This window comes from Lycorma delicatula, chromosome 1, assembly GCF_047948215.1.
Source record: "Lycorma delicatula isolate Av1 chromosome 1, ASM4794821v1, whole genome shotgun sequence".
NCBI classification, from domain to species: domain Eukaryota; kingdom Metazoa; phylum Arthropoda; class Insecta; order Hemiptera; family Fulgoridae; genus Lycorma; species Lycorma delicatula.
This window is the reverse complement of record NC_134455.1, coordinates 359470820-359497079: the sequence shown is the minus strand read 5'-3', so window position 1 is coordinate 359497079 and position 26260 is coordinate 359470820. Positions and strand designations below refer to the sequence as shown.

Below are 26260 nucleotides of genomic sequence, written 5' to 3'. Positions count from 1 at the left end.
TACTATCAGTAGAAAAGTTATCCTAAAACGATGCTCTCTCTCTCTTTTCTATTTAGCCTTCGGAACGACCGTAAGGTATTACTTCAGAGAATGAATAAGGATGATATGTATGAATGTAAATGAAATGTCTTCTTGTACAGTCTCAGGCCGACCATTCCTGAGATGTGTGGTTAATTAAAGCCCAGCCACCAAACAACACCGGTATCCACGATCTAGTATTCAAATCCGTATAAAAGTAACTGCCTTTACTAGGATTTAAACCTTAGAACTATGCTGAAAGATTTTAGTTAAACGATATGTTTTTCAAGAAAGAGTAAAAGTCGAATTTTTTAATAATTTTTTGAAATATTTTAGAAAATAAAGAAATTAGCCTTTAAATTTGTAAATCCTAAGACAGTTACTCGAAAGCTGAAAAAGTCATTGAATTAATTGTAAGGGAAGTAAAAACAGCATTTACGACTTTTAAAATACTAAATACTAGGAATATCATCAAAATCCACGGAATATTTTTTCTTAATATTAAAAAAAAATACAAGTTTTAACCTCCTGGATATCAACTGGAAATAAAAATGTTAATTCACAGAGGTGGCGGCTTGCCTATAGGCACTGTAGAACTGTAGCAACCCCTATTTCCAATTGATATTATCGGTAACATTTAATTTAATGAGTCCTCTTTTCTTTAATTCTTTCTTTATACTTGTACAATATGTAATCCTTAAGCTTAATATCACTAGCCATCCCCCAGATACAAAAATATTTGCATGGAACTGCGCGCTTCACAGTTCCAGCAGCGTGGTTTTGGCTGTTGTGCACATGCGCGCATAGGAAGCTACACGGGAGGCTTTGAGGTAAAGAGAGTATGATTGCTCCCATAATACCGACCCCGGAGTGCTGGTGCAAGGTAGTTTTATTTTTATTCCGCGTGTGTATGTACCTTGTTCGTTCCCTTTTCTAGTTTAGTCGGTGGTAGAAATATGAAATCGGTTTAGTTGTTTTTTCAGTAGCGATCAGAAGATGGAGGAAAGCAAGCGGTCTTTGATTATCAAATCTGTCCAAAAACACGCTGGAAGGGCGAAAGAGAATGTATTTAATAAAAAGTAATGATGTATTTGCTTCTGTGTACATAGAAATTTAAATTAAGCACCATTGGACTATAGTGTTTTTAAGCGGATATTGTATTAAATTATTATCTAATAATACTAAAAAATATTATCTGTATTGACATTTTATTTTTTATTCGGTTAAACCGAATAAGATTTTTAAGCACGTGCTTAAAAACCGTGTACTGTGTATTCTTGAATGCGATAAAGTGTAGAATTAGATTATTATTCTGCTTCCATCTATTCAATTTGATTCATTTTTTTCGGTTATTTTATTTTACAGAAAATTTTAACCTTGGCCTTGAAAAGGCCCAGAAAAAAATTGTCGGAGCAGCACCCCCACTAATTTTAGCTACGAGCCGCCACTGCTAAATCAACAAAACTATTCAAGCTTCGTTTGAAATGGAGCAGTATTATTGTAACTTGAATAAAGGATGAGATAACGGAATTCGCGTCCTCTTGTATTTTTGTTGAAGTTAGCTGATTGTTTTACTTTCAAATCCGCTTTCATTTCTGATAATGGCCCCGTAGTTTTAGATTTATTTTTTTAATTAGATATTAAATTATCATAATTTAATCTTTCCAACAGTACGAACAAATTTACCGTTAATTCATTCGTAATTTTTCAAATAATTTTGGAAGTAATCCGACCAATATTTAGACATTGCAGTACTAAGATTTTACAGTTCCTTTAGTAATACATGCATTTTTATGTTTAAACTGTTTCTTTTTTATCAAAGAGCAAGTTATAAGGAACCTTTTAAAACTAATTAAGAAAAATATTGCATTGTTCATAATGGTTGTGGTAGAGTTTTGTTATTACTTTTCAATTTGTCCTGACGACAAGGTTCTAATATTTAAACTGAATTATTGATCACACTCTTGAAAAATCTGAAGTGGACATCACATGACTTCCTTGTACCCCTATTATATAATATATACACATTTTTTTAAAATGAAATGTATATAAAATTTTATTTCATTAATAACTTATTTTATTGTTATTATTGAATTATTATTTATTGTAAAAGTCTTCTTACAATCAAAGGTTAATAATTATTAATAAATCAATATGTTTAACCTTGGCTCTTTGATTATCATGGTTGTGGTAGAGTTTTATTACTTTCCATTTTCCGAACCTTTTTACATAAAAGGTTTACATAAAAATTATCCGGACTGAGACAAGGCGACGGACTTTCGCCTTTATTATTTAATTGTGCACTAGAATTTCTGATGCGCGAATGGTTTAAAATTGATCCAAAAAATATTCACATAGGGTACAAAAGAGATAACTTAAATCTAAATTGCCTAGAATTTGCCGACGGCTTAGCTTTATTAGCAGCTAATAATATCGCAGAAGCCAGAATACAAATAACAAGTATAGAAGAATTTGCGAATAAAATTGGACTTACAATTTCTTACGAAAAGACTAAAATGATGGCTATAGATCCTTTAGTTGTTAATTCTGTGAATATTAATGTAAACAAAGTAGAACTAGTAGAAAAATTTAAATATGTTGGAGAGATCATTATTTGTAATTGTAACGAAAAACAAAATTGGACTGAAAGACTTAATAAATTATTTAAAGTGCTATAAGTAACCAAAAATACTTACAACAAAAAATCGCTCTCGATTAACACTAAAATTAGACATTACAAAACTGTGGTTAAACCAGTAATTACTTACGCGAGCGAGACTTTATTTAGATTAAATCAGAAAAATAGGACTGAACCTTTGCTTAAAGTTGAACGCAGGATTCTTAGAACACGTTTAAACAAAAAATATAAACACGAAAATCAGTACAGATTATCGCCTAATAAATTTCTGTACGAAAACTTGGAATCCTTAATTGATATTATGAAAAAGAAGCGAATTTCTTTCTGTGCACACTTGTTAAGATTACCGCAGGATAGGATTACTAAGAGAATTATCGATCAATTTTGGTCTTTAAAAAATCCGCCATTATGGATTAAAGAAATTAAAGAAGCTGCAAGAATTAAACTTGACTTACGAAGATTTACTTAATAAATCCGAAAAAAATTAAAATTTGTTATTAAAGATCCGAATACCAACTTTAAAGTAAGAACTTTTAATTATACAAAAAGGGGTTTATTCAGAAGAGGATCGTAAAGCAAGATCATTAAGAATGACTAAATATTGGGAGAAAGTAAAACCTAAGAACTTAAAGGCCAAAAGATCGGCAAAAAAGACTTGAATTATTTTGACTAAAGTGGTCCTTTACGGCCTTAAAAGTAAAAAAAAAAAATCAATATATCTAAATTAAAAAAAAAAAAGTTAAAAAAAGGAAAGGGGATGAAATCGGATCGAACCGATGTGCCTTTCCCTTGTAAGATTCAAATATTTCATTAATTTAAATTTCATTTGGGTATAACTCTGGAACCAATGAAAATAAATACCACATGATATATCGTTGCAAAGGTCTCAGTGAGAGCTTATTACGGCAGTTAAAAAACGCCCAAAATCAAAATCATTTTGGATTTTGGTTATTTTTGGAGACTTTTCGTTCAGTCGATTGGAATCAAAATGAGAGATGCACAACAAGATATTACAACAGTCCTAAATCCAAAATTTCAACATCCTACGGCTAATCGTTTTTGAGTTATACGATATACATACGTACGTACATAACAGAGTTCAGCGGAAACTAGTCAAAATGGATTCAGTGATGGTAAAAATGAATAATTTCGTTGAAATCTGAAAATCGAAATTTTTCGCGATCACAGTTCTTCCTTAACTTCGTACAAGGAAGTAAAAAATAAAGTACTTGTTTTCATTCATAAACTACGTTATTGCAGTTTGATGGTTATGATCAGAAAAGACCGTAATCTCCCAAGAAGATCGAAAATTATCTTTTGTATATTTTTAAATATGTATCTACATTTTGCCGACGTACTTGTAATTATGGTTGGTTGGGAGATCAAAATATTTAGACCTATTAACTAAAATTGAGATGATAGTTTGTTCGTCACAAGACTGGAATTGGCTAGAATATTATAATTAAAATCGCCACACACAATGACATTAAATTTATTAGGAAATTTAAAAATAGTTTTCAATAGTTTATATAGAATGTTTTCGGAAGAACAAGAAGGAGATCTATAAATCATTATTAACTTTGAACTAGAGTTTGAATCTGCGCCATTCGATATTATTTTTTTCCGCAAAAATCTCGTAACTTTCAAATTTACTGAAAAGGTAAATTAACAAATTGAGACTCTCCCGGTTTCATGAAAAGTTCTATAAAAAGCTTGAAATTACCGAACCCAAAATGGCTTACTTGTTGATCAGTCAGTGTTCTGAAAACAAACAAAATCTGGTGTCTCTTTTTGACAGAAATATTTAAAGAATAACTAGATGGTAAATTCATTCATAATTTTTCAAATATTTCTGGAAGTTAGATATCAGACAAACTGTATTTAAACATTTCATGGAGATTTACGTAAAGAATCTAAATAGTTCCGTAAATAATTAACTTTATTTATTTATGAAATGTTTCAAGAAACCAAAATTTAGATATCGGTTCTTTTTCGGATACAGCCATTTTTTTCTTACAAATCAGTTTTTATTTGGAGGTATTTGCTGAGAAATTATAAGTATAATCTAACCAAACTTAACCTACGCTCGCTAGTCAAGGTTGGCGAGCGAAGCGAGTATAAATTTAGTTACATTATATTTACAATTTTATTTTTTTATTCTCTTATTTTAATATAGAGTTTCTGGGGCGCCATCTAAGAACTAACTACAGCGGTAGATCGCCTACTAAATTAATACCAAAAAATAACCTATTTCAACTTCTTTTTTATTTTTAATGAAAATTTTTAATTTTTTTTAATAGAAAATTATTTTAAAATAAAAAGCGAAATATGTACATCAAAATTATCACTTAAAATAAAGAAAAAATAATGTCAATTAATATACATTCTGTACGCGTTCATTAGTCAAAATCAAGATTTATTTTTCTTTGAAAGCCGTGTACAAGGAGATCATTCAGACAAACACAGCCCGTGCTCATGGCGGGTTAAACCTACTGTTATGTTCAGTTGATACACCATCATTCAACGAACAAACAATGATCGAAAACAATTCAATCTTAATCTTGTTAAAAGAATCAGAAACAAAGGTAAGTACACTATATTTTTAGAATATAAAACAATGTCACATCTGATTTTAAATTTGTAATAATTAATTTAAACATTTTTAATTATACTTTTGATTATTTTTAGTTACTAAGTATAAAATATTTCAGTAGGTTATATATGTAACAATTTACAGAATAGTTAAAAATATTTAAATGTAGTTGAAGTTAATAACAATAATAAAGAAGAAATGGGCTCAGAACAATATTTTTTTTTTATAACTCAAGAAAGGACAGAATGATTAAATTTTAAACGAAATAATCTAATTAAAAACAGAAAATAAAGTGAACAAAGCTGAGAAAGTTTATTCTTATTTACTCTTTGATTAATTATTATCCTAAGCACAGTCAGTTTTTTCAGTGATTTGAGAAAAAATGGAGGAAGAATTGTTTGTTTTTTTTTTTTACAAATATCTCAAAAAATAAAAATATTATTAAAAAAGTTGAGTTTTTTAAACTTATATATTTTTTTTAATGGATTTTGTTTAGTTCCATTACAAAAACGATCAAAAAAGCAAAGTAGATAAAAATAAAAAATCAACAAAATTTTCCTCCAGTACATATTTTTAGCTGCAGGGGCTATTTCTTTCTTTTTCTACGAAATAAATTGGGTTATTTTTTATAATGATCGGCTTTATTAAGAGTAGCAATTTGTTTTTCTTTTAGTTTAAAGCCAATATCCACTTAATAAGGAGGGAAAACTGGCAACGATGTTTCTGAACTTTCCCAGCGTTAGCATAGAGCTTAAATATAATCTTTACCTCAATGATAATAGAAAATTGTTGTTACTACATAAAAAAACTTTGTTATTTTTGTAGTCATACAGACCTTTTAATTTTCTTTCAAAAGAAAAATGAACTTATAAAACGGCTTTTTTAGACAAGTAATATATTAACATTAGCATAAATTCAATTTTATTGTAAGGCATCGTATCTTAATATCATAAAATATTGGTAAAATGTCTGAAGTGAGTATGGTTGTATCATATTTACTGTTTTAACGGACACACTTCATACTTCGTGTTAATGGAACACTTCATTGTTATAACGGATTTTCGCTGTTTTCTGTTTGTAATATACATTAAATAATTTGTTTTAAATGAAATTTTATTTTAGTTAGGTTTACATCAATTTTAAGGTTAGGTTAGGCAACGTAACAAACGATTCGTATACTGAACTTCGTAAGAAATTAACATAACCAAACATAACCTTTCACTCGCTAATCTTTTCTTGCATTAGAAAATCAAATTATGTACAACTTATTATTAACAAAAGAGATATATAAAAAATTATCATAGAGTTCCCTCCTGTTAACGCAGAAGGTCGATTTATAATATATATTTTTAAAAGATTTACTTCTTAGGTAATAGAAATTTAATGAAATTTTCCACTCAAATTTTACAAATTATAAAACGGAATAGTAATGGTAGTTTCTTTAACTTCTGATTAAAGTTGACAATTTTTTATAATTTGACAACAAACCATTGGGAAAAAATACAGTTCAGTAGGTTGAAATATTAAAAAGCTAAAGAAACTGAAAAAATCATATTTTCAATGGTGGGAGTGTTAGGATGAAAAACATTTTATATTTCCATTTATTATTTTTCAGTGAAAATAAAACTGCACATTCTTTCATAAATTCAGATCCCTTCGGTATATTTAGACCTATACAACTTGTTTTTAAAAATGAATTCACAAATCTTATGCTTTTGAGTTAAACCGTTCTTAAAAAAAAAAAAAAAACAAACACACGCGCGTGCACACACAGCGATGTACTTTCACTATACTCACTTTAACTTGGACATCAGTATGTTAAAACATATAACTAAGAAATCTTTTTTTATTGAAAGTAATAATTTAACATAACTGCAATTTAAATAAAAATTATAATCCAACTAAAGTTTTTAATTATTTCCTGTTCGAAACCAAACCTAACTCATCATTTTTTTTAATATTCCGCTAGAAAGCACACACTCCTTTAAAAGTATATTCGTTAAATGTGGGTTTCTAACCACCCAACTTCATTTAAAATTAAAAAAAAATCTTTATTATCGATTTAATGTTTGTAGTGGTATTACGACATAACGAATATTATTAAGTTTATTTATAATTAGAACTAAACGTTTGATAGAGGAACTCTTTCAACTTGGCTCCCTTACTGTTACGAAGAACTAACCTTCAATCTCCACCAATTTATTTTAGAAAGTGTTGTTCACTACATTGTTTATACTAGATCAGCTGATTTTGTATTCAATTCCTGCATAAAGTTTTCTATATTTTGATAAAACATTACAGTTAAGTTGATCTATGTGCGAAAGCATAACCACAATATTAGAAACGAGGATGAAATTTATGATTGATACAAACACTCAAATTTCAGACTATTCGTAGAAATTAATTAATTGATGCGTGAAATACTTAAACCAAACTCAATATTCAATTGGAAAAAACTCTTGTCGCAGTAACTGCATCATAAGGGTGGATTTTCGGTTTTAGTCAAGAAAGAAAGGATGATGTTACACTGTTGTAATAAATTTTGAATTTACACATACATATATGTATGTACAAGTAGTTAATCGGATTTCGGTGGAAACATGTACATACATACATATCATCATCATTCATCCTCTGAATTAATATATTACGGTGGTTCCGGAAGCTAAATAGATATAAAGAGAGAGCTTGATGTGGTGACGATTACTACCCAACGTTAAAACATGTTCCTCGCTCTTAGTAATCCCCACTTACCAAATAATTGTTATATTTTTAAGAAATGAATGTAACAGTTTTGAAATGAATTACAGTCAGATAATTTTGTACTGTACAGTGTATATAATTCAGATAATAATAGCATAGCAGTGACGTGCGGACTGATCATCTAAGCTCGCCGTTCCGTGACGGCTACTGCATATATATATTTAAATATAATTCATGAATATAATTCAATATATATATGGGTAGGCCATTGTGTAAAATTTTGAGGCTAAAAATAGAAAACAAAAATCTTCAAAAATAACGTTTTGGTTTTAAGGTTTGTGTTTTACAATTTTTGGAAAATTGTGGAAATTTTTTGATAGCTATATATATGATGTATAAAACACCAGATTTATTTATTTTAAATATTAAAACCGAAGAAAGATAGAGCATAAAAAAAAACAATTTTATGATGTGAGGGTTCAGTTTTTGAAAAAAAAAAGTTGAATATTTGTATATGCAATGGACATAACAAATTTGCCCGAGTAAAGATTTTTTCTAAACCCCTTTAAAGAAAATAGAAATGAATATTTTCGCGAAATTTCCCCTTTCCCCGAAATAATTTTTAAAAATAATTAATATAAGTTTCCTATATACAGAAATGTTTGAGCCAAATTAGAAAATCAGTTCAGTCAATGCTGTGAATGAGGCCAAATGAAGTGCTTAAAACACGTACATACGTACACACTTATATACATTGTTTTTTTGTTCTAGTAATCCGATGTCCCATTTTTAACACGATCACCATACTTTCCCCTTTAATATTGCTGTTCTTGCTATATTTGCCGGAAAGTAAAAATTGAAATTCATGAAATTACAAAATACACGAAAAAAATCCAAAAGAACCGTACCAGAGGTAGAACTGAAATACTGTAATGTTTTTAAATAGGCTTACTTAATTATTAAAATAAATTGTACTGATGTTAATGAGATAATACAGAAATAAAAATATCCTACAAGAAAATCATGTAGTTTTCTAAATATATTTGCAATATATACACAAACAAGAAAACAAATTTTATATCAATATCAAAGATTAAATTTAAGAAAAATTAAATTTTTTAAATATTATTACTATTATAAGGTATTTCAATTACTCTAAAATAATGGAAAAATGGAGAGGAAAAGTAGCAGTGGTTACTGGAGCCAATTCTGCAATTGGTACAGCTATTGCGGAAACATTGGGTAATATTGGTATGGAGGTAGTTGGTCTTGCAAAAAGACTGGACAGATTTGCGGTAAGTACTTTGTTCTTAATAATAATAATAATAATAATAATAATAATAATAATAATAATAATAATAATAATCATAATAATAATAAACAGCATATTTTAATATTCACATTTTATAAAAATTTGAAACTCGCAGAGACATTATTTTCTATCAGTAATTGGCAGGCATATTTCTTAAAGTAATTCTTGGCAGGCAATTTACTTTAAGAATAAATAGAAAAAATCATAATTTATATCATAAATTAAATATATTTTTAATTGTTATAATTTTTTTTGTGTATATAATTCCTGAATATTTGTAAAGTTGAAATAATGATCAGTTGAAGGAAAATATAATTTTTTTTTTTTTGCTGAAGGAGGTGGAAATGCAGTTACGCATGGAATGTTGGGCTCTCGCTGATGGTATTATCCAATCACTATCAGCAGACTACCGACTAAAACCAACCCCCTTTCTGCCGGACTCGACCCAGGACCTTTTAACACATTACTTCCGGTCGAGTCCTCCTATACTAGTCTGACTAGATGCTATCTAATTTTCAGGACTACCCAGGTCAACCTTTTTGGCCCTGAGAATGTTGCCGACGAATCGGGCTACACTTTCCCAGCTGCTCAGGTCACGGAGCATCATCTCAACCACGTTGTGGGGGCTCAGTACTCCAAGATCCGCCTGTAGTGTCCCTCGATCTGCCGTCCACCGAGCACATTTGTAAAAGGTGTGCTCAGCATCGTCCCGTACACCAGGGCAGTAGAGGCAGTCGGGGGACGGCGCTTTCCCTATGACATGGAGTTAAGCGCGGAAGTACCTTGACCCGTTAAAAATTGTGTCATGTAGTACTCCACCTCTCCATGCCGTCGTTCCGTCCACGGTCTGACCAGAGGGATAAGCCTTGCGTTCCATCGTTTTCTGCTCTCGTGGTCCCAGGTCTCTTGTCATGCGAGGAACGTGCGAGTGCGTTCCTCGTTAAAAATGTTCTCCCTGTCTTCGCCTGCTCGTCGCCTCCTGTAGATCACCTGGTGCTCCCTTGCCAAAACAGCAATGGGTATGACGCCGGCGACCACAAGTACTGCAGGCTCGGAGACCGTCTGATACGCGGAAGTGACTCGAGCTTTGTCGGCGGCTCTACGAAGCTGAGTTTCCGGTCAATCATCATACCGAAGTACTTTACGGCCGGCTTGGTCTTGACAACCTCTACCCCGACCCGCAGGGAGAGAAGGATGTCGATTCGCTTTTTCGTTAGAACCACGATCTCTATTTTGCTGAGGGCTAGAGATCTGCGGGGCCTGAACTGAAAGCTGTGGTGCGCAATCAGTTTGAGGGCGAGAAGATGTCCTCCGTTAAAGCCACTAGTGGCTAGGAACGGAGGGGGTGGTGTAGCGACCGGACACGCTACGAGGTGGGATCTTCTCCCCTCGGGGGGGGAATCGAGATGAGGGATAGAGACAGTCCATGGTCGTCCAGCCAGGCACCTGTGCATGGCTTGACTGAGCCTCAATTGGGCACGCTCCACGTCGCCGGCGTACCCAACCAATCCAGATTCTTCAGTCATCTCCAACCTCAGCAAGCCATCATAGACGGCGTAAAAAAAAAGGTCGGGACCGAGAATCGACCTCTGTCTCGTCCCTGACGTGATCGCAGTCTTACGCTAACCTGCCGCGCGGTGTCGTAAATGAGACCCCGGTTCCTCAGGTATGCGTCCAGCATTCTGAGCAGGTATTGAGGCACATCGAACGAATGCTCCAGTCCCGAATCATATAGCTCCACCGTTCGGAGTTGAAAGCGTTTTTAACGTCCAACATAACGAGAAGTACCAAATGTTGCGAAAAATGATTGTGGTCCTCTGTTCGCTGCACTGCCTCAACAACCTCTTGAATTGCGTCTAGGGTCGACCGACCCTGCCGGAAACCGTACTGGTTAGGTGACAGGCCACCTGTCTGATTCATAGCTGCAACCAGTCTTTTCTTTAACGCCTTCTCCAATACCTGACCAGCTGTGTCAAGCATACACAATGGGCGGTAGCAGTACGGCGACTGGGTTTTCTTTGCCTTTGGGAATTAGCGCAAGACGCGCGATCTTCCACCTGGCGCTAAAAGAACCAGCCTTCAGACATGCATTATACATGTCTAATAGAAGACGAAGCCCTACAGCGCCCCACTAGAATAATAATAATAAAATTATTTTTCTATCTGGAATGGGAAAATATTTAACCAACTTATATACTTGGGTGTGTTACTAAGAAAGGATATGTATTTAAAAATAAAAATACGTTGACCATATTTTATGGTCAACATAAAATTTTGAACTGAAAAAGGAGTAGGTGTTAAATCTGAATATGTATTCCGAAACAACCCATCATGATGTAACATTCTTAAGTACAACCCCTTAATTTATTTGTTCCATCATTTGTAGAACAAAAAATACAAATAAGTCAGTATGTTTGTACGTTTGCTTATTCACATTTGATTTATATTGTGATGCATGCTGTAGACCTATATTTTATACATAAGTCATTTGAAATGACATAGATTTCATTTCATGTTAAGCCAGACATGTCAGTAAGTCAAGTAAATGAGTAATTCAATGTGATGAAATTTTCTTCAATATGAGTTCAGCACTTGGTATGACTTGCTGTGTTTTTTTGGTTATGGTAGTGGTTTTATCATACACATATTATAAATATTATTTCATAAGTGAAGCCATAAATTTAGTAAAAGATTTTATGAGAGAACAACTTTTGCTATTATTTTACTGAAAATTAATATTTGTTAAGTTTTGTGCATGCGTTCATGTGTGTTTTATGCTATGCTTTATTGCACCCAATGGTGAAACAATGTACTAAGAATTAAACAATACTTTATTACTTATAGTATTTTAAGTAATTAAGTATTTATAAATTAAAACTTATTTTTATAATTAAATAAATATTTCTGTAATATTTCAGTTTACCTTCATTCATTAAAAAATTTTCAATTTTATGAATAAAAAAAAAAATTGGGCTTGTAAAAGTTCTCCAAATATTTATTTTATTACATTTGTAGAGAATTATTAACCACGAAGAGTCAACAAAAAACCAGTATTGAATCTGCTTACAAACATTATTTTGACTGTCCCTTGGGAGACCATGATAAATCCTGGGCCCAAATATAGCATGAATCAAGTGCTACTATGTTAAACTAACCCAGTGGTTAAAATTGCCTTTTTGCGTACCTATGATTTGGTGACAGCCTACTAACCATTATGAAGACTTTTATTTTTGCTTAACAAATGTTGCTGGTTTCAGTTCAAACGATAAAAGAAGTATCGCATACTCAAATGTTCATTCAGCTATGAGACCAATACTTCATGATGTTGATTTACCGATCCAATTGCTCCAACTTTTTCGGAAGAAATTTCTGATTCTCAGAAAGAACAACTGATAATCTCAACTTTAATAGATATTAGTTATATTTCAGAAGAATCAAATACTGAACCTCACCTCATCACAGAAGCAGAGCTGAGCGACCTATCGTGACTTGTACTTGTCTAAACAATAAATTTGTACTTGTCTTAAAGAAAGGAATTTATTAAACAAGGATATTAAAATTTCAGTACATAGAAATTGAAATGAAAATTTAACTGAAATTCTTTAGAAGAGATTGTTTAATTTGTTCTTGCCATGATGGTAGGGGTATAATGTCTGAACTGAACATTGAATACGTTATTCATGATTGCATTTATTTATAGACTCATCAAAAAGAAGCTTAAAAGCAGTGTTGTTGTATAGTTTGAATAAGTTTTCTATACTGGTAGTACATTCTGTAGGAATAAAAGAAACAAATAAAAGTATATCGAAAATTTTAAAAGCTATTAAATGTGATGAACACATGCTTAAATCATTGCTAACCTCAAAGCAATAGGTCTTCTTCTGGGCTCCAGAGTGGCTTTACAAAATATATGTGTTCCTTATGTTTGTGGGGTAGTCGGGCTACACATAAACACTACACAGTTAAAGACTGGCCAAAAATAAATCTGTTTACCCCAGGAAAGAAAACCGCTGTCATTCTTCTTGTCAAAGCAGAATGTATTATTTTACCATCTCTACATCTAAATGATGTCATTACTGATTTTGTTGAAAACAAAAGAGTTGAAAACCATGATTAGCTTATAAATGAACTCAAGTAAACTACAAAGGTTTAGGCTACAGAATGTCATTGAAAATTAATTTTTTACATTATCATTTGGAAATTTTCCCTTTAAAGTTTGGTGACATTTCAGTAACCAGGAGGCAGAAATCTAGAAATAATAAATAACAGTAATTTGTTTGGTATTGCTAATCTCAATCTACCAAACTTCAACACTGATAGACAAGCCTTTAACAATGGCAAACTCCTGATGAACATATTTCTTGAAGGAGATAATTAATTATAATTACAAAAAATGATTATTAATGTCATACTGTTAAAAGAAAATAAAAGTAAACATAAGTGAACAAAGGTACACTGGATCTGTACAGTTGAAGAATCCAGCAGTCCTAATTCAATTTAAAAATTTGTTAAATAAAAACCAATTTGTTTACATTTATTATTGTAATAATCAGCTCATTGAAATCTTAAATTATACTGTAAAAATTAGGTGATATTGATAAAAATAATCTCTTTAATACATTTTTATTTTGGAGGTGGTGTATTTGATAAGTGTTAAAACAACTAACATTTTATTGTCTTGATGATAGCTGCTTCATCCTGTTGTCCTCCAGTTACCTACAAAGAAAATTTTAATTACTTATGCTGAAGTGACAGACAAGTAACCATGTTTGTGATTTGGACAATACTTTTTAAACAGAATTTCATTTAAAGAATTTTAAAAAGAAATTATACTCCAACTAACATGTACTCATATATTTTACCAGCTAAAACATATATGTAATAAACACACACTGCTATAAGTTCAACTTTAACTTGCATATGTTTATATAAAAATATATATATATACATATATATATATACTTTTACCAAAATATCAGTAACTACACGCACACACACATTCTCTCTCTTTCTTTCTCTGTGCGCATGCACACACACACACATATATATATACACACACACACAAAAGAGATAGATAAATAAAGAGAGAGAGAGAGATAGAGAGATAGATAGATAGAGAGATATAGATAGAGAGATAGAGAGAGATAGATAGAGAGAGAGAGAATTGTAAATTACTGACTTATCTATTGAAGTGCTTATTTTACAGCAATTCTGCAATATATATTTAGTTTCTACCTGCATTGCTGAGACACCATATGATGAATGGTAGTAATAACTTTTATAATTTTTTTGTAATGTAAAATTTAATTTTTTTCCAAGAAAAGTTATTTATACACATATATATTTATTTATAGAGTATATACAAAGATTGATGGAATGACTCAGTAGCATATGAAGGTTCTTACTGTTCCGCCATTTAGAAAGATCATTCAATTTCTGTTTACCTTTATGAATAAATAAATAAATCTGTAAATGATTTTGAATAATTTGTAGGAATTGAAAACCAAGTTTAAGAGGAAGAAGGATAAATTTCATCCAATAATAACAGATTTTGCTAATGAAGAAGATATTATATCTGCTTTTGAATGGGTAGAACGCCACTTAGGAGGGATTCATATTTTGGTCAACAATACTGCAACTTCTTCAAAAATCAGTCCAATAGAAGGTAGGTTTAGTGCAGATGTCAAAAATCTACTATTGATCAGTTTTATGTTATTTTTATGGGACAGTAGACTAATGAGCAGCATGTAGAAATTTTTCTTTTTTAATTTTATTTTCATGTAAGGGCTCTTCATACCCTTACATGCTCGTGTTATTTATTTATATTGTATGGCATTTTAAAATTTCATAAAGCACTTTTAACCATATGGAGTAAATGTTAAATTAGTATTAAGATTTTAACTTCATATAAATTAGTTTACAATGTACTTTTCTTGTGCGTTGTCATGTATTCCATAAGGAATTCTACACCATATGGACTTTCATAATATTTTACGATTATTTTTTTCAACAACTCATCCATAATAAATATCATATACCTGTTTGTGTTGTTCAGCACTATATAGGGATTTTTACATCTTATCTAGTGCATTTTAGGTCCTTAACACCTTGTACAGTGTTATGGTGTTACTCCTACAGGGAAGTACATGGTACAGGGAAGTACATGTACAACTTGGTATTATGTACATGAAGTTAATGGCCTCTGCAGCTGATACCTTTAAAAATATAACCATAATAAAAATTAATACCGAATTTTTGTAATAGCATGCTTTTACAGTTTTTTCAAATTTAAAATAAAGTGTTTTTAATTCTTATGTGTTTTTAATTAAAGAGGAACAGGTGGCATGAGATATGCACAAAGTTGAACAAGGACCCCTTTGGGGTCACGTATCATATAGTCATGGGCAGGTTTGGAAGTGCCCTGCCTAGACTGCCCGGGGATCAATTGGGGGAAATTCTTTGAGAATTGTTTTCCCAGGATGGCAATTGGAGGTGCCAGGGGATAGTTGCTGAGGAAATTCTTCGGTTTATGGCGGAAGAGTTAGAATATGCCATCACTAAGCTCAGGCTGCACAAAAGTTCAGGCCCAGATAGGGTTGCAGCTGAAGCCCTGAAAGTGATTGTGGAGGCGACCCAGATGTTACTACTATTGGAACCGTTTATTCAGGCCATATGTAGCGAGAGTATTCCGATGACATGGATGGCGGCAAGACTGGTTCTGGTTCCGATGGAGGAGGGCTTCGGGCTAGTTAATACGTTGGGGAAGTTGTTAGAGGCTCTCCTTGTCAGGAGACTGGATATGAAGTTGGAGTGACAGGGTGGGCTGTCCTGGAGACATAATGAAACTGACATCAAGCATACTTTCTTGGAGTGTACAAAGTGGACGGAAATATGACCAGTCAGTGGACAAATCTCCCCAGAAAGTGATGCAAAGGATGCTTAATTCTGATGATGAATGGAACAGGTGTTGTAGATGGTTCTGGGAAGTTCTTTCTACCAAGAGCATTTGAGGATGATGCATTGGTGGTGGGCCAGCTCCCGGGAGTGGGGCTGCTGGGGGTTCAACCAGATTGTTGCTTCTGGGTGCCCTTGGAGTATGCCTGAAGCTGTGGCTTGAAGGCTACACAGGTGTGCCTGTTGACAATAACAATGTTGACAGCAATAAAAACCTTATTAGGTGGTTCCGTCACCATGTTGTTGGAAGGGAGTAGGTTTTTAGTGGGGCACACCTGTAGTGGTACAGGCTATACTGGGCGTTTGGTTGAGTCAAATTTGCCCACTTTCAATATAAAACAGTTATCTGCTTCAAGTCAGTTAATGAGAAAATACCTTTGAGTATTGAGAAAATATTTTCAAATGTTGGTATATCAGTTTATAAAAACTGAAATAAATAAATTTGTGAATTTTTCTTATTACTGCTATCTTCACAAATTGATTCATGGTGTTAAATGTAATTTTCTTTTTGTATTTATTTTTAGTCAAAAGATTTAGCAGTACCTGTTATTTTATTTTGCTTAATAATCTGAGTACACCTTTAGAATGGAAACTTCTACTAAAGTTTCTACTTAACTAATAATACTGGTCATATTGCATTTATGATTTTTTCTTTTTAACTTTTATACATGTTTAAGACTGCATTTTGCTTCATATTATTTACTTTGATATATTATTTATCCTTTTTTATTTTTAAAAGGAATGACATGTTCAAACCCTATAGTACAACTAGCAGACCCGACAATGCTTTGCTATTGCTAGATTTGAGTTTATATATATGTATTAAATTGACATATTTTGTATGTGAAAATATAAAATTGTAATTATACAATTATAAATTGATATAATTGTATAATACAATTGAAAGTTTAATAAAACATTAAAAAAAAACATTATGGAACTTCACAAAATTTAACCTTTAACTTTATAAAAGTCGGAAGGTAAATAAATCCAACTGGCAAAATAAAAGCACTACCTATCACATTTAATTCAAAACACTCTCTAAACACAGTAGTCGGTTGAAAATGAATTTTAAACGAAAAGGGATATGGCTGCAAAATAATCACAATTAATACTGAACTTTAAGAGACTTACAACCATTGCTAAACTTCACAAAATTTAACCTTCCACTTTAAAAAAGTCAGAATATAAATAAATCCAATTGTCAAAACAGCACTAGCTATCAGATTTAATTAAAATCATTCTTAAACAACAGCAGTCGGTTCAAAATACTCCTAACTTTCAATCTGATCAGTATAAAAAAGTTAGATCGAGTATTTCAATAGCTTTAAACGTTCTTCGGACAATGCGGACCATTTTTCAAAAACCCACATGTAAATCGGTCTATAGTTTTTTAGTCTATAGGGGACACACATACAAACATTGCCTTATATATACATATATTCACTGGCACCACCTAGCAGGTTTAGTTTTTGCAAAAATATTTCTTTCACATAACTAATATATATTCTGAATATGACCCAAATCAGACCATTAAATACAGTTTTTCAAAATATTCCAACCCCAGTGCCATCTAGCGTATTAGATTATATATTGAGTATTATGTATCTGAGTATTAGATTAGACTAGCATGTAATTGATAGACTGTAACTGATGTTTAGCATTATGTGAGTATCTGATCATGTGAACACATAGCTGTCAGTAATGCTGATGGGTAAGTACATCCATGTGAAAAGTATGTTTATATACTCTGTAAAAATATCTTGAATATAGTATAAATGAGTAAATTTGTAAAATTTAAAATCAAAGGAGATTTGACTGATTGATGTGCACAAAAGTAGTATGAAAATTTTGAATATAATTGGCAAAATTATTTAGTCATGTGAGGAATTGATAATAGACGACCACAACTGGCTGTTACAGAATGTCATATCAGTCATTCTGAAATCATTCTGATGAGATACCCAATAACATATTGTTATACAATTTGAACACTTTTTTATATAACATTAAGGACATAGGACATAAGGACATTACACCACCAAAGGACACTAATAATAGAAGTAAAAGGTGGAATACGTTACAAATTTTATAGAAAACATACTGTAATCGTAGTTGAATTTATTTGTTTTATTCTTATATTTCTTCTATTTGTTTCTTTTAAGTTTATGTGAAATCATTCAATGTTTATTTCTCATTTCTCATTTCTTTGTTTATTTCTTTTATTTTTTTTATTCTTTACTGTTTTGCTTTATCCTTTTTTTTGTTTTTTGATAACCATGTTTATTTTTGTTTGTAAAAACTTAACATTCAGAAAACTCTCAAATAATAAATTTAATAAAAGTTTTCATTATCAACTACTCAATTAATTAAAAACTTAATTAAAAATATCTGATAACAGATAACAAGATTTTACACACAGCTACATGAATCTGAATCACGAGAATAACAACAAAACCGTAAATATAATGCAAACTAATAAAAGATTTTTAATGTGATTTAATATAACTACATACTGAAAAGTGATGAACACTTAACTTTTTATAAAATTTCCACAAAGTCAAGAATAAATTGTGTTTTTTATAATTTTGAAATATGAATAAAATAATTTTAAAACTAACTCTAAGGCATGTTGCCTCTTCATGTATTCATATTACATACAATTAGGTATTCAGTTTAGTAAAATGAGCCTTCCTCAAAATTAAGCAGTCATAAAATAAAGTAAATAAATAAATAAGAACAATAATAACAATGTGCTGTATTTGCTGTATATATGTCAATAATAAAACATTTATACTGAATTAAAACAATTGAAAGAATTCTCTTATCAAACATTAAGTAATTCAATGAACTTCTTCCAGATTGATGAATGAAAGAACAAAAGAAATACTCAAAAAATACACACTGTAAAGGTAAATGATTTTCTATGATAAAAAGGAACGAATAAAAAAACAAATAAAAGGAACGAATAAGAAAATAGAATATGACAACAAACTTCTGAAAATACTGCATTGGAAATATAAGGAAAATAAAAAAAATATAATTTGCCAAAACCAAAAGAAATAAAGGAAGAAAAGATAATAAAGATGTAAATGGATAAATAAAATACAGAATACTTGGTAAGAAATATATACAGAAAAGAAAATTACAGCACAACTAATAAACTTAACTACACTGATAATGAACTAGCAGCATACTACTGTTATTAATTTATATACTCATATAATCGATTGTGATGAATGTGAAATCATTCATATTGATAAAATAATTACGTTACAAGAAGCAAACCTTTTAGCACCAGTGAGGGTATATAGAAACAAAAATAAATAATATCTGATATAGCTGAATAGATTGCAAGTAAGTGGTAAATTATATAAACAGCATTGGGAAAATCCTAAAACATTTAAAATATTTTAAATTTTATCTAAAATAAATGATTTGATTTATAAATTTAATTTACTCTTACTGAACTCAATTTTAGTTCATACCACAGACTTAGGTTAAATTATGGACTCTGGTCTGGTCTACAAGGGAGAGGTGAACAGACCGCCTACTCCCAATCAGTTCCATCGCAGAGTCCCGCGTGACAATCACCTCAAAACCATCGTCGAGATGCCGCTGCACCTCACGGCTGCATGCGTTCCATGCCATCGGGAGTGCAGTCGCCGTTCCGCCGAAAGCTTATTCAATTTATAATCACCTCAAATCTAACTAACCGTGGCTCGCCGCCAAAGCGCCTATTTTCGGCCAATCAACTTGTCCAGACGGTCCCTAGCCACCCGGGTTCTTACTCTACTCCCTTCGGCTGTCCTGCGCAGGGCGAGGAATCGAAGGAAGCCAGCCACAATTGTCCAATCTCTGCGAGTCCCTCAGTTAATTCGCAGATCAAAGAAGGAGTTTACTCTCTCAAGTTTCCTAAGAATTCTGGTACGCTCAGATTCGTACCGGGGCCAGATACAGGACATGGTCCACAGTATCTTCGACCCTTCAGTCCGGACACAAGCCGGAGTCAACCAACCTAAACCTAGCCAAACTATCCCTAAAAGCACCATGTCCCGAAAGAAATTGAGTTATATGCCGATTGGGGGAAACCCAACTAATTGCTCGCAACTACGTAACATTTGAAAAAATACTATGCGTGTATCGACCAGTAGAAGAATCGTTCCACCTAGCTTGCCAAGAGTCAAAACCTTGGTCTTCAATTTCTCGCATACGCCCTGACGTTATAAGGCCTCCCTTCTTGGAAATATTTCGCTTACTACGTTCCGTAGCTAAAATATCAATGGGTTTTATGCAGGCGATCACAGTGACTGCCTCTCGCGAGACTGTTCTGTAACCAACAACAGCTAACAATAGTAAACGCTGGGCTCGCAAAAGAATATCCTTATAACACTGGAATTGTAAACGATGAGCCCAGACGGGAGTAGCGTACAACATTATGGGCTCACAGATACCTTTGTAAAGAACACGGATGGTACAGTAATTCAACCCCCAATCGGGATGATTGACTCTATGGACACCGAATAAGGCATCGATGGCCTTCTTCGCTACAAACTGGAGGTGCTCCTTGAAGTTTCTCATCTAGGATAACACCTGGATACGGTAACATACCTAATTGGTAGGCCGTCCATCACACCCCGTGGATGATGGGTTGCAGCTAGACGACCCTTCAAGTACATCATAGTGGTTTTCTCCACACTGAAAACAATCTTATACTGAAGACTCCACAACCTTAATATCTTACTTGCCTGTGCCGCCCCAAGCTCTATCTCGGTACGCGAATCGCTCTCGACCAGCAACAGTCACTGGGCATTCGCAATCGCATGAGAGATCGAACTCAACGACCCAGATGAGTGGACCTAGAACACTGCTCTGTGGACAACCTTTAGACAGCGTCTTTACTACATCCGAACTGCCGTCACGAAGGACAACAGTTCTATCGCTGAAATAACTCGAGAGAGCCCTATTATCATTTAGCCTGCATCCACGCTGCTGCAGCTGAAACAAGGCAGAGGGCCACTACAAGTTATTGAACGCCCCAGATATGTCCAAACAGACGCCGAGTACATATTCGCACTCGTTGGACGAAGCCAAATCCATAACCCTAAGAAGCGCGTCCCCTGTGCCCTTGCCGGGACGGAAGCCATACTGGTCGTTTCAGCATATGTTAGAAGTTAACCTACTGTTAATGTGGAGGTACAAGACCTTCACGAAAACCTTACCTACTACAGGCAAGAGCGTTAGAGGACGGTAAGAAGAACTTACAGTGGGATCCTTGTCGCCACCTTTGAAGAGCAATTTCAACACACCACCTCTCCAACTCGCTGGGAAGTACCCAGCAAAAAGCAACCTATTAAAAACCCTAGTCAGGGGACCAACAATTACGGGCAATGTGCGAACAAGGAGCTCTACTGTGATATTATCATATCCGGAGGCTTTATTCCCAGCCAGGCTACAAATTACTTGACGGGCTTCCGCCTCCGTAATTTCTGAAGACAAAATCTCAGAGTGAAAACCTACAACTTCCCTGCGAACACGTCGATGATACGAGATCTCAGCAACCTCGATATCATGTGGAAGCAGATTGTCCATCAGATGAATGAGGACACCATCTTTCTATAACAACACCATCCTGGGTCGAGAGAGCCGACAGAAGAATGTATTTTTTCCGTTTATGATCAAGTACTCGATAAACAACACCCCATGGGTCTTTATTTCCCTGCTCTTGCACAAAAGAGCGCCAGGAATCACGTTTAGAAGACCTAACCTTATGAAAATACTCGGTCCTCTTCCGACGATAATCCGCAATCAAGACTGCATGCCGATCAATATCACCTGCACGTTGTGCGGCTCTCCTGAGCCGGCCCACAATCCGCTTCATCGCAGTGAATTCCCGAGTCCACCATCCAGCTACTCTCCCGACCTTTGCTTCTGGGAATGGAATTTTCACCGGCTTCAACTACCGCAGAAGAAAAATTCTCTGCCAGGTTGTCTAACAGGACCTCGTCTAGACTTCGAGTAAAAACTCTTAGCCTGACCGCAAGAATATTTGAAAACTTAGTCCAATCCGCACGCCTCTGCAGGAAGCGCCCCTGCTTATCAAGAACGTCACCTCTAAAGACATCGCGCAGCCCACCTACGCAATCAAAAACTATTAGCCGGTGATCGTTTTCACAATCATCGACTATCGACCAATTTAGAATCCTAACAGGGATATCCTTACTAATGGTAACGTCAATGTTAATGTCATGGAAGGCTCTCCGCAAACTAACTGCATCGGCGAAGGTAGCCAATTCGCCAGCTACATTGAAAACATCAAAATGATGCTGCGTGACGAAACCTTCAATTAGTTCGCCGCCATCGTCCGTGATCCCATTGTGCCAAAGAAGCGATTTGGCATTCGCATCAACTCCTATAAGAATAGGACGACCCGCTACCAACCTAAGAATTCTATCCCATCTTTCCAAGTACTGTTCAGTGGGGTTCCTGTACTGAAAGCACGAACTAACTACAACCAGTTCCAAACCATTCACGGCAAGCTTAACAACGACGTGATGTGTGTCAGAACCTGCCGTATGAATACACTATCTATAGACTTCCTGCACAGTACGGCTGATTTGCTGTCACAAACGAAAAACTTATTCTAACCTGAAAAACCTGGCATATCACTCTTGACCATATACAGGTGCTGCAGCAGAACATCGAGGCTCCGTTCTCTATAACCTCACCTAACTCAACTTGGCTTCCTTGGCATTAAGTTGACCGAACCTACCCATCAAGAGAGTTGAAATATGTCTAAACAGCTCTCAAGTAACAGCCCACACTCCTTACTATTAACCGAGTGCCTATAACTTTTTTAAGTTAACGCAAGACGGAGCCTCCTTCTTTTGAAAGCTAGCCTACACTGGTCCTTGAACGAGGCCTCATCCAAATCGGTGTTTTGCTCTCGAATGAGAGACAACACCTTCTCATCAGAGAGACTCCGCTCGAAGTCATAAATAATGACCCGGGGCCTTCTAAATCGCTTGTGGTCAACCTTGACCTCAAGCTTCTTTATAGCCGGAGGCTCCGTGATGACTCGGACAGTCTCCTTGTTATCCGCAACAACTATCAGCCCTTCGCTGGTCTACTTAATGTCCCTGATCCGTAGCTCCTGTCGGTTACCACGAAGGACAACATGAAAGTCGCGTTTGAGATCCTTGCTCTCCGCCCTGTTCACGAAGATGACCTCTGGCTTTTTCATCACCTTACTGGCTTCCCTTTTCGATTTAAGGACATCAGCGTAGCGCCTGGGCTACGCTGGGGTCTGTACCACCTTTGGAACTACTTCGACCTGTTTAGATTTAGAGGCCAAAGCCTCGAAACCATCTGCTAGCGCAGACACCGTCTCCTTAATCTTGACCAACCGGGGATGTATTGTTTTCCTCGTCCCAAAGTTGACGCCGCCAGGAAGAGAAAGGAACTCGAAAAAGTAGTCAGGTCGTCCTGGACTACTTTGGCCAGCGGGGCAGAACTGCTAGGTCTGCCCTTCACTTTACTGAAATCCTCTACTGCTGCGATTGGCTTGGGAAACAATCATAATTACATCTCAGCTTTCTAAAAACTACTGCTTTTGTTTTTTTTTTTATTAACATGTATTCTGTTATTAAAATAAAATTTAATTAAAATATAAAGTCAACTTGCAGGGTATTTGCTGCAAAAGATAAATATTTATTAGAAAATAATACAATTAGGTCATCAGCAAATATAAACAGTGAACTTCTCAAATTCAGTCCATAAATATCATTAATGTACAAGTTACAGAGAATCAGGCCAAGAAATTGAACTCTGGACAACGCCCATATCTTTGCTTCATTGAATTACCAACTATATATTGTATTTTAACAGTTATTAGTCTATCGGAAAAATAATTCTGAAACCAATCTAACAACTTTCCACCAACACCAATAGCAACTAATTTTTTTAACATATGATACTGACCAATGCAGAGGCTTTAGAAAGGTCTATTAGGACCGCCATTACACAATTATCATTACACAAGTGACTCATTTATCTTGTATGTAATTTCTTCCAAAACTTGAGTTGTCGATCTACCAGGGATAAAGCTGTATTGAAATTCAGAAAAAATGTAACTAGTTGTACAAAATTCAAGAAGCTGTACATATACGAAGGACTCTATAATCTTTGAAAAAACAGATAGATTGTCTATAGGCCTGTAATTCTCTAGTTGTGTTTTTCACCTGATTTATGTAAAGGTTTTATGTGAGTTAATTTCATTCTATACGGTATTGTCCCTGTTTCAAAAATTCTTTTGAAAAAATGAATCAAAATAGATTTTTAAAAATAGAAATTTAATATGCCTAGCATGAATATTATCTGGACCAGGAGAAACATTTATTTTAACTTTATTCATTATTTGTAAAGGAAATTTTTTATTAACTTTTTTGAAATACATTAACAATTTTTTGCCATCATTGTAAATAGTTCTTTTCTGTTCACCAGATAAATAAAAATTAGACTCAACTAAATCTTTATTTAAATCTGTAATCATAGAAACAAAATAATCATTAAATTTATTTGCTAGATTCAAGTAATCATCTGGACTCTTCAAAGAAAAGGATTTTTGTATATTAGAAAAAAATAATAATTATAATAAATTTACAGCAATACTTTTACATTACAGCTTCAACCACAGATGCTTGGCGGCAGATATATGATATTAATGTAATAGCACTGCAGATATGTAGCCGAGAAGGAATAAAGTCAATGAGAAAACACCATATTGATGATGGATATATTATAAACATTAATAGGTAATGAAATTTTTGTTTATAAAAAAATGAGTAAATAAAAAGACACTACAAACTCATTTGGTGTTTTGTAGATGAATATAATAAATACTGAATATATTAAGTAACATATTTTACTGTTATGAATTAAAAGCTCACTGAAGTACTGTACAAAATTGAAAACAAGTAAATATTATATAAGAAATATATATATATATATATAATATATATAATATATAATATATATATATATATATATATATATATATATATATATATATGCAGAGTACCAGTCACTGATTCAGGGCATCAAAATAAACAAAAATTTTATTTGGAAAGGTGCCTGATTTGGTTCATTTTCTAACCACCATTTGGTATTTTTTTCAATAACAATGTATGTCTTAGGAATGGATTGAGGTATTTTAATGAAATCTGATTCTTATTTATACATCATCTGCTTCAAAATAAATTGGTTTGAAAATATTTTCTTTGGACATTTTAAATTGATGGCTGTTTAAATTATTTAATCATTAGTAGTTCCATAAAGATTAGTTTAATTAAATACTAATAATATGTTAAAAATTTCTATTGCAAACAAAATGATACATTATTTATAAAAATTGCTAGTCAAACAGCTAAGATATGGCAGAAATTGTTAAAACGTGTCTTCAGTTTACGAAAAATAATGCAATCTCAAAGCATGTCTGTTTTCACCTTCTTTAAGGAATCAAATCAGATTATCAGTTAAATTTGTTTTGATATCAATTTTTCTTGAATTTTTTTTGCTTTATGAAAAATGAAAGTATTCTCACATTGAAACGGAAAAAGGTAAATTTTATGTAGGACTGGTAGACTGCAATCAAACTGAAGTGTGTCGCGTCGCCTTTATTGTAAATGTTTCCACATAATTTTCAAATAAAAGGTTTTTTTTTAATCAATAGTTAAGAGAACCGGAAACTTTGTTTCTAAAGTTCATGCTTGAGGAAGACCGTGAACTATAAGGGGGATTGTAGTGAAATACTTTATAAAGTTAAAATTTTGGGTTTTAACCTTATAAGTTTAAAATTCCCTCCTAACAATGCCAGTTATATCTATATATATATATTTACTATTAAACATATAATTAGTTTTTTATAGAATTTTTTACCGATTTTTAATATTAGTTTTTAGTTGGTAATGAAACTTTTTTTTGTTGTAAGGTTATGTTTTTCATGAATGTTTAGTGGTAGTGGAATAAAGTTCTTTTTCAGGAT

The 26260-nt window shown here is 33.2% G+C and overlaps 1 protein-coding gene across 1 annotated transcript in view; it reads left to right on the top strand.

Annotated features, from left to right (window-relative positions):
- Positions 1 to 9115: 9115 nt before the first annotated feature.
- LOC142317922 (farnesol dehydrogenase-like) overlaps positions 9116 to 26260 on the top strand; it is a 66686-nt gene continuing 49541 nt past the window's right edge. Inside the window, exons 1-3 of the mRNA XM_075354461.1 lie at positions 9116 to 9247; positions 14758 to 14929; positions 24902 to 25031. Coding sequence (XP_075210576.1) covers positions 9116 to 9247; positions 14758 to 14929; positions 24902 to 25031 — 434 coding nt within the window. The remainder of the gene's footprint in view (positions 9248 to 14757; positions 14930 to 24901; positions 25032 to 26260) is intronic.